Source organism: Priapulus caudatus, unplaced genomic scaffold (assembly GCF_000485595.1).
Source record: "Priapulus caudatus unplaced genomic scaffold, Priapulus_caudatus-5.0.1 Scaffold92, whole genome shotgun sequence".
In the NCBI taxonomy this organism is placed as follows: Eukaryota; Metazoa; Priapulida; class Priapulimorpha; order Priapulimorphida; family Priapulidae; genus Priapulus; species Priapulus caudatus.
The window spans coordinates 280,274-291,111 of NW_014577153.1; the positions used below are offsets into that span (position 1 = coordinate 280,274).

General features: G+C 43.6%; 1 protein-coding gene across 1 annotated transcript in view; it reads right to left on the minus strand.

The window, feature by feature from the left end:
* Positions 1-451, minus strand: part of LOC106804910 — a 56,341-nt gene extending 55,890 nt beyond the window's left edge. The window contains exon 1 of the mRNA XM_014806311.1: positions 246-451. Within this exon, the coding sequence (XP_014661797.1) occupies positions 246-368 (123 nt within the window). The 5' untranslated portion in view covers positions 369-451. The remainder of the gene's footprint in view (positions 1-245) is intronic.
* Positions 452-10,838: the final 10,387 nt, after the last annotated feature.

Sequence of the window (10,838 nt, forward strand, 5' to 3'; positions counted from 1 at the left end):
ATAGATAGATAGATAGATAGATAGATAGATAGATAGATAGATAGATAGATAGATAGATAGATAGATAGATAGATAGATAGATAGATAGATAAATAGATAGATAGATTTTTGGGTATTTTTCTTTCAACAAAGTGGTCACCAACTGAGCGCTTTATTTCCCGGGCAACGCCGGGTGTCCTGCTAGTTATATATATGTATATGTGTGTGTATATATATATATATATATAATACAGTTTGATTCTTACCAGCGAGTAGATCCCGGATGCCAGGGCTACCGTCTTCTTTCTGTGGCCCAGAATGACGTCATCGGCATTATTCATCTCATCAATGGAGACGGCCATGATCGACTTGTAGATGTAATGCTTCATCGTGGCGGTGTGTGAGTACGCGCGCGCGCGTGTGTGTGTGATAGTCACTCACTCCTTCCGTACGTATAGTAACGATTGCCTTCTTGCTGTCTCTCTTTCCTCTCTTTCGCAAGCGTGCGCTCTCTCTCTCTCTCTGTATATATCCTCTCTCTCTCTCTCTCTCTCTCTCTCTCTCTCTCTCTCTCTCTCTCTCTCTCTCTTTGTGTCTCTATGTCTTCCTCTCTGTCTGTCTCTCTCTTTCTCTCTCTATCTGTGTCTGCATGTCTGTCTGTCTGTCTGTCTTTATCGGATAATGCAGGCTCGTATGTACAGTCGTAGTGGTGGCGCGGGCGGATGGGTTGTCGTCTGTGTGCACAGCCAAGCTACGGGTCCTCTACATGCGCACGACCGCCGACAGAAAATCCGGTTCAAGTTCCTGTTCGCCCCGCATGTCACCTCTGTGTCCGTCGGATGCACGAGCTTACGGATGAATCTCGGTCGCACAGATCACCGCAAGCAGTTCGGCGGTCCGTAGCAGCGAGTCACGTGGTATCTGTTTTTTCTTTTTCGTCTCCGCCGTAAAAGCCTAATCGGATTTTAATTAGCATCGTTCGTCTGCGAGTGGCAACGCGCCACCTGGTGGGGATATGGTATGGTATGGTATGGTATGGTATGGTATGGTATGGTATGGTATGGTATGGTATGGTATATGGTATGGCATGGTATGGAGGTAAAAACTGGTGACTTACTAGGCTTGTATTGGGTTAGGTTAGGTGAGGTTAGGATAGGTTAGGTGAGGTTAGGCTAGGTATCCTATATGGCAGGGACTCTGGCTAGAGCTAGGGCTAGGTTATATTATCATAAGGTTTATTCGTAGGATTAGTATTAGAGTTAGAGATATATTCCGTGAGAGGAAGAACGGAGGTTATGAGAACGCTTCTCGGAAGACTGCGACCGGAGCATAACTGCGGCACAGATTAGAAAGATTCATTCAAGCTAAGAAAAGAAGGCGATAACAGATTTCCGATAATTACGATGTAATTACCTATTATTAAGTTTATTCGCTATATCTCATGAATTATCCAAATTTTATTATGAATAAATTATGTGGGCGTTATTTCTCTAGAAAACTAATATAATCTAATTATTATCATAAATAAAACTAATATTTTTTTCGCTGCCAGCTACGCGACGGCCATCTTTCATTACACAGTTTAATTTCCGATTTTCTACAGTTCTTCAAATAAAGAGTTTCTAATTTACTGTTTTATCTTATTGCAATGAATAATGTATTGACTGTGTGTTCTCTCGTGGCTTTTCTCTCTGCTTCTTTCTCATTTCTTCTATTTTACCACCTCGCACTTTCCATCTCCTTCTCACACTTTCTCTCCCTCTCTCTCTCTCCATCCCTTTCTCCCTTCGTGCTATCACTCTTCCTTTCCCTCACTCTCTCTTTCCCTTCCCTTCCTCTCCCACACTATCTTTCTGTACGCGTGCGACCATGCGTGCGCGCAAGTGTAATTATTGCTGCGCGATATTTTATAACGCGGGAAAGTAGCGATTTCGAATCCTCCGAGATTTATGTTTAGCATTACGTCGATAACTTCACAAAATATAAAGGTCCGTCGACATAGGTTATAGCGGCGGCGTCGTGCACGTGACAGCGAATCCCCGACGTTGATATGCAAAGCGTTGATATCTTATTAAAACTAAATCGTTCTTATCGCTGCATCGTGTCTATTTGAATCATCCAGCCTCATTAAGAACGAACGCGATGCGCTGCTGCCAATCTAGGGCTGGGCTCGTGATTCTGTTGTATTGTAGTTTGCGTTCATTGCCTACATTGCGTTCTAATTAACCAGTGGCGCTTCTAGCCCACGAGGCTGTGCGACTAATTGTCTATACTTCTAACCCTGGCAAGTTATTGTTGTTATTGTGATGACATGAGACGTCGTGCTTGTATATATACGTAGCCCCACTGCGCACCCTAATGATTACAAACAAATGCGCGTTAACATGTCACGGGTGAGAAACTGGTTCGGATTGTAGGGCGTCCGGGCTTTTTTAAGAAGCGTATAAATAGACACGCTCGGACACACAGTACAATTAGTAAGAGAACAGTTATTATATGGAGAGTCACACACTTACTATTGTACTATTGAATTATTGTTCTTAAGAAGTTGATAACTTCAGGTTCTCGTAAAGTCGACAGCGTAGAACGTAGCAGATTGTAGCAAAGTGGATGAGATGTAGCGAAGAGTCATCCGCCGATTAGTTGTAGGTAACTCTGTCTTTATTACTTGACACATATACAAATATATACAATACCACGGCCTATGCAACCATGCCTAGGCTCCGCACCTCGTCTCGATCTCTCTCCGGCTCTCTACATAGTAACAGTGTGACTGAATATCTAATGTGTAACTGTCCATGTAATAACTAATATATAACTGTTTCCGAGCGTTTCTATTTATACGGATTGTAAAACGTCTCTACAATGCTAACCAGTTTCTCACCAGCTGCTTCTACTATTAGTGACATATTACCGCGCAATGGTCTGTAATCTTTAGGGTGCGCGGTGGGGTCTACGTATTTATGAGCACGACGTCCCATGTCATCACAATAACAACAATATTTCGTTGAAGCGCCTTAGCTCCAAGATACGGTCTTGCTAGGGTTAGAAGTATAGACAATTAGTCGCACAGCCTCGTCGGACTTGAAGCGCCACTGGTTAATTAGAACGCAATGTACAATACAACAATTCTGTAGACAACACCGAGCAGATATGTAACAGCAGATACACAGCTTCAATACGTGAACACACACACTCTCTCTCTCTCTCTCACACTCACTAACTCATTCACTCACCTACTCGCTCGCTCGCTCGCTCGCTTCCTCACTCACTCACTCACTCACTCACTCACTCACTCACTCACTCACTCACTCACTCACTCACTCACTCACTCACTCACTCACTCACATGTGTGTGTGTGTGTGTGTGTGTGTGTGTGTGTGTGTGTGTGTGTGTGTGCCGCCATGAGCTTGCGCTTGCACAGGCGTTTCTGCATATGCATCTCATACACATTATTTCTTCATCCTGAATAATGTACACACGAAACGCACAAGAATGAAGCCATTTCACACGTACTTTCTTCTTTATAGTGATACATGTTTTATGCAGCGGCATCACAGGCAAACTTGGTTTGTCAGAACATCGCATGCCCGAAAGACTCGGGAATGCAAACACTCACATCCACGAGGCTATACTATCAAAACAACATAACCGCGAATCGAAATCAATGTAAAAGCCGAAGCGCGCATATTATGATATTGTTCGCTTGTTTGTTTCGTCACTGGAACTCTTTAAATTACTAAGATGACTAAGATGACTAAGATGACTAAGATGACTAAGAAGACTAAGATGACTAAGACTAAATGACTCTAGACGAAATTCTTAGCTAAACGTGAGTGTTAATCGAGTAGATACATCTAACAGATCAATATGAACAGCCGCAGTCAGAATATCGTTTCTCAGACTCAGAAATTGTCTAAACGACAGTAGGCGTTTGAGAAGCACTTATTGTAATTAACACAAAGTGATTCTTTCGTATACTGTCGTGGCGATCTTTTTGGCCGCGTAAGAGCGCTACCGGGCAACTACCGGTGATTGCCAAAATGAATATGGCTGCCACTAATTGTAAATGGCACCCATAGGCTACAGTACTCTGGGAGCATTCCGCTTAATATTAAATAAAATCCTTACAAATTATCTTCCGTTACACCACGTAACCTTCATTGGTGATGAAAGATTATACAATCAACCGATGCGCTTGGTTCGGCACGTTTCCAGTATTCTAAAACGTGAATTTTAAATTTCAGAAAGAAATCTGGAAGGAGAATGACATAAATCTATGAGAGAAAAAACAACCAGTATGACAATTAGTGCAGGAGCGTAGCCGGGGGTTCGGATGACACCCCCCCCCCTCAGCGGGATCGGGAGTTCCGCTCAAATGTACACAATTTTGAACCCTATTTCGAATTCCAAACACCGGTGGTGGTTAAGACAAATTAACCAAATTAGCAACAATGAATAGTTCCGTCGATCCTCATTATCAATTGCTTCGCAGCATTATGCAGCACACATTCATTCACAGCGCAGTAGTCATATTATTATTTTACTGGGTGGATACAAACACAAACGTACACGATACGTACACAAGTCCAGTTCGGATGACTAGTTCTGCATAATTAAAGCAAAGGTCAACAGATTGCAGACAGTAACGAACAAACCACACGAGGCGTGGGTAGGAACTCATTAACTCACTCACCCAAATCACATCACATCACATCACATCACATACACATCCGCATGAACACGCACGCGCAATCGCACGTATCCACTCGTTTTCATACGCACACGCTCTCCGTCAGCCCCCCCACACACACACGTACTCACGTGCACATCTCTCTCTCTCTCTCTCATCCCATTCCCCCTCTCTCTAATTATTCCCCCTCTTTTTTCAACTCATTCTGCCTCTCTCTCACACACATCTCTCTCGCTCTCTCTCTTTCTCTCTCTCTCTCTCTCTCTCTCTCTCTCTCTCTCTTCCTCTCTACCTTTCTTATTGGACCTCCCTTCATCGCCCTTTATCTCTCTCTCTCCCTTCTCTTGCGTTCACTTGTTTGCCCTGTATAAAATCCATCGTTAGCGACACGTCAGATTTCATGTAAATTTGTTGCCCTGATTATGGCCGCCTTCCAACAAGCGAACACCTGCGACGCGGCAAAGTAACTCAATCGCGCAATTATCGCCCCATCTATAAAACACAGTCGAAATAATGTATTCGCAAAATGTATTGATCGTGCGCTACAAACGAAGAAGCGTACGCCAGGGCTGTATAGTATATAGTATGCAGACGACCTGGGCAGCTATCTGAAACCGGCAATACAACACTTTATCTGCTGCGATTTCCGTCTTCTGCGAGAATCTTCCCGCGTCGATGGCAATGAACGAGAGAGGCAGTGAATGCGCCGAGAACCGTGTAAATCGCAGACACCGAAAGCTTTTCTGCGCGAGTGTTAACATCGTCCCCATTCGATTGACGTGAATGGGGGCACCGGAACTCTATTTGCGCAATAAATTCTAAATCGACGGATATTCGGCTATTCGTCGCCGACCTTTGTTTCTCACCCCCCCACCTCCCCGAACTTTGCCGAGCAGTGACGGAGCTTGCGGAGTTACTCTCGAATTGCCACGTTATGTGTAACAACGTCTGAGTAGTCTTGAAGACGATTGACGTCACGCCACAGCGTGTAAACATTAAAGTCCTGCCGTGCCAATGGAAGTTTAATTATCTTTAATTCTCAGGTGACTTGCTGCCTGGAATTCTAAATGCTTTAATAACATTTCCTTGTCTACATAGTATTGCACTCTGCTCTGCACTTGCATCGAGTCCCGAGACATCCAAATAAAAACACCTTTTAGTGTTTAAAATTTGTCGTGAATATGTAAATGATGCTTTGCTCGCTTTTTCGTGTCGCTATGCTGCGTTTTTAGATATTTCTTGGCCATAATGATGAGAATCGTGACACAAATACATGATTATAAGGATTTTTTTAAACCACGTCCGAAAATTGAAAAACTTTATTTATGCTTATTTTTGGAGCCACGTTTCCGGGACTACGCTAGGTGGCGATCTCACTCAGAGCGCGACAATGTCACAATAATGAAAACGATGGGATTATTAAAAAAAAAAATATATCAACTATGGAGACGCGTTTTATGTATTATTTATGGCTTGCATCATTATTTATGGTTAGAAATTGCTGCATCGTACTTCCCATTTGCTGTTCCCGTTTGATGTCAACACTTACAACTTCAGCGTGCTCTATAGCGAGAACATTCCACATAATAAGTCACATTGCCCGTATTTTTTTGAAATAGTATACCTAGTCTAAGAACCTAGTCATTTTATCAGCTTGGCGCTTGAGGATATCCTCAGTGTCGTGTACCGTACTTGCTTGATGCTTTAGTTACGTTTACATTGTACAATTACAAATGTACTCTAATTAAGGAAAATTTGAAATAGATTTTGTGTATATAATATATATTTTTAGATAAAAATTGTTTTAAAATTGTAAAATTATAAAATGTAATAAAAAAAACACTGAAATTTAATAGCAATGTTATATAGTCAATTGTATTTGATTCGCGCAGTATGAGGCTTCAGCGCACGAGAGAGAGAAGAGGGAGCGAGAGCAAGAGAGTGAGAGAGCGAGAGAGAAGGAGGAAGAAAGAGAGAGAGGTGGAGAGAGATGGAGGGAGAGAGCGGGGCAGGGATAGTGAAATGCGGTGTTGTATTGTCGGTATCGGGGAGCTGCTTACAGACACGACCGCGCATAAGCGCAATTTAGCACCACCAGGAGAAGCCAAGCACTCACTGAAGACTCCCTAAAGAATATCCACACAATACATGCCTGTGGAGAAGGTGGAAAGGAGCGCGAGGGTGTAGAGTGAAAGGTAATATCAGGAGCGTATAATGACAAATAAATATAAGTTTAAAGATAAATATATTTGTCATTATACGCTCCTGGTAATATCAACATGGGGCGCTTCCATAATACTACAGTCGGAACTGACTGAGTATTGCATGTAGCTTATGTATAATATAACCGAGGCGGACATCGACGGCAATACCGACGGCGATATTAAACGCGAGTTTATCTCTAGCTTCTCGTAACTCGACCAGGCAAGGCAATGCGAGATAGAGTAGACGGGCGAGGAAGAGAGAGAATGGAAGAGCGATTTGGAGAGAGAGGGGGTGAACGAGAGATGTAGTGCGAACGAGAGAGCGCGAAAGAGGTAGAAAATGGGGAAGCGAACGAGAGAGAAGGAGATATAGAGAGATCGACAAAGAAAGAGGTGGGAAGAGAGAGAGAGAGAGAGGGGGAGCGCGACAATTGATTATTACATGTGGTATACAAAAAACAACCAAGAAATATTTAGCAAACAACAGCCTTTGATAAATCTAATAAACCGAATCACATACAAATTTCAAGAAACGTAAAATAAATCATTATCATTTCGGACAGGCGTAATCTTGGTCTGAGACTGACTAATGTCGACTCCGACAGCCGTCTGAATTCTCGGTATTCATTCTTAATGAGCTGTCAATCAATAGAATTCGTATTTCTTGATAGCAATCATCGCATATTGGCTTTAACAGGAGTCGTTTTACTTGGTAACTGTTTATAGCCTAGGACGCTTACACTGACGGCCTTCCACGTTATAATAAGTTGTGTCTCGCCACTGAGTGCGCCTGTGCATGTGTGTGCGTGAGCGTGTACGTGTGTGCGAGCGCGCGCATGTGTGTGTGCGTGTGCGTGTGCGTGTGCGTGTGCGTGCATGTGTGCGTGCGTGCGTGCGTGCGTGCGTGCATGCGTGCGTGCGTGCGTTAGTACGTGTGTGAGTGCGTGTGTCTATGTCGCGTACGTATGTGCGAGTATGCGTGCGTGTCAGAGGACGAGACTAACGATAAAGATTTTAGACTAATGCCTATCAACGAACTCGTGGCACATACCTCGAGCTTGCTCCTCCACGCTCCGCTCCTCCCTGATATCTCCTATATCTTCTAATGACGCAGAATCCTCAAGCTGAAGCTCCGTGGTTTCAGCAACAGCGGCAACACGCGCAGCAGAAGCCACAGAGAGCGTTAACGGTAGTCGCGTATTGCAGAAACTTAATTACTGTCTAGGACGTTCGATCGGTGGTTTTAACCGCCACCAGGTAGCGCGGCCGATTCGACATGAGACGATTGTAGCATGATCAAAAGAATGCGTTTGACATATGCGCGGAAGCGCGCACGCACGTAAACGCACACGCACACGCGAAAACACGCGCAGACGCGCATGCGCACACAGACACGCACGCGCGCGCATACACATACAAACACGCACGCCCGCGAGCGCACCGAACAGATCTGACTGTGTCTGTTGCATTAGCGATTCTTCTCGAATTTTGTCGAATATGTTTTGCAGGCTAACAGACTAGTTCGCGTTCTAGATGGGTGCGCGCCGTAAGGAATTGTATATTGTTGACAATGACACTTAGAGAGAGAGGATACACGCGAGTAGCTTGATAGGATAAATATTTATTACGATGTCTCGTTTTGAAGATGATAAAGTGCCCGAGTAGGACAACCTGACGTATTAATTCTGAGGCGTTGGAATTTTTCACGCCAAACTACTCGGGAGTATGCTCCACCTACGTTAAATATTTGATGTCTATATATATATATAATTGTTTATTTATATTTATATATATAGAATATATGAATAATCTATATATATATGTCCGTCCGTTCGTCCATCCGTACATCCACTCATCTATCCATTCATCCAGCTATCCACGGACCAATCTCTCTCTTTATCTATCGCTCTCTCCCTCTCTCCCTTCCTGTGTCTCTCACTCCCGCACGTGAGTCATCAATGAGGAATCTACAACTGCCACTAGGAATATTACATTTGGACCTTCGTCATCGACGTCAGGAAGGCAGCATTACCGCATTATAATGTGTTGTAGACTCCATTAGCAGAGCAAATATCTTCCTCTGTGCCGTGCCGTGCGGTGCGGTGCGGTGTGGGGCGGATTGGATTTCTAACTAGTTGAGAAACAATCTTATCAGGTAAGAATTTGACGATACGTTTAGTTCCGTTAGTTCTTACTTTTAATGTAAAAAAATGGCAACAAAAATTTTACAAATTTTACCATAGAAAATTCGTGACGTAGTCAATTTAATTCAAGACGCTGCTTTGAGACATCGGCACAAAAAAGAAGATGATATTCCACCGCAGCGTTTCAAGTTGTGAATTTAACGCGGTGAGGCAGGAACGATCTCCAATATCGGAGAGTAGCGGCTGCCGATGACGTGTTCACGAGAGAGGATTTTTGTTTGACTCATTATGGAAAGAACGGAAGAGATTATGGCGTAATATCCAGTTTTTTGTTTGACCAATTATGTAAAGAATGGGAGAGAATATGGCATAGCATCCGATCCGTTAATACTGACTTCGCCACGTCATCGAACGGCCCGTAGAAGAGTTGGGAAAGGAAGCAGCTGCGTTCGTTGGAATTTGTTGAATGAAATACTATTATAAAACGTAATTGCATTGAGATTTGTCTCGTGTAACATTTGCAATCCGGAGTTATCCAGATTTCATCTTCCATTATAACCGAAACCGAATTCTGGAAAAATATATACAACAGAATGAAGCGAAGGTAGTATTTTGGGATATTAGTATGAAATGAAACCACGGACATGATGGATATTCTCATTAAACGAGACATACACGTGGCTGATATACCGGTTTATTCGGAGCCATTAGAAATCATGGTTTACGTGGTTACGTGCATCTCCCCTGCATAAATAATCAGCCGCTAGCAGGCTGTTAGCATATAGGCCGCCAAATTCTACCTGTGCGAGAGACATGCGCGGACATGCGAGTAAAAGTTTACATAAACGATCGCCGTCGCAGTTTAAAGACCCACGTGACCGGAACTGTCTCCATCTTCTAAATGCAGCAAGAATTACCTCGTAAAAATTTGTTCTCCGCGCTAAAATATTTCGTAAAATATCCTGCACTTCATGGCGGCTTAAGTAAGATTTACTGCCGCCATATGTCTTGATAAGAATTCTCTAAGGCAAACGCCGAGCACAATCAAAACGAGAAAAAATCAAAACAAGCTCATACGCCTCAGTGCTCAGATAAAAAGAGAAGGCATCAGTCTGGTAATTCCAACTCTGGTCGCCGTATTTACCTATGCGGTGCTCGCTAAAAAACGGATTGAAAGAGATATGAAGAAGTCAGGTGATTCATCAGCCCGTCATATGCTAGCATATACGACTCACACGAATGCATTCACGTACGCAAGCATTCAAGCTTTTGCATTAGATCTGTAATGGCACTTTCTTGCTCATAGAGACATTTGAACGAATCGCTTAATATTGCTGTACGCGATTTCCGGCGTCTCCCGGGCACAACGTCGTACGCTTGCCTATACATCGTTTTCTATATCTATTTATCCATCTTTCGGTCAGTCGATTGTGGATCCTTACAGCGATCTATCTATCTCTCTCTCTATCCATCTATCTATCTATCTATCTCTCGCGCGCGCGTTCTCTCTCTCTCTCTCTCTCTCTCTCTCTTCCTTTCCCTTTCTCTCTCGCTCTCTCCCGTTTTCTTTCTATCTCTCTCGCTTTCGCTCGCTCTTCGTGGTCACGGTGTCTCAGCTGCATACGACGTGAGGCGCGTGTTCATGCTCATACTGTGAGCAACGCCAGCACACCGCAGAATTGCGCATGCGCAACACCGTCACGTGATCTGTTCCTTCTGTGGGTAGTATTACGTCGTAATTCGACTCGATTTTAAGACGATACGATGGTAAGACCCGCGTTAAATTCCGCGCTTGCGGGATTATGCGTTAGATGCGGT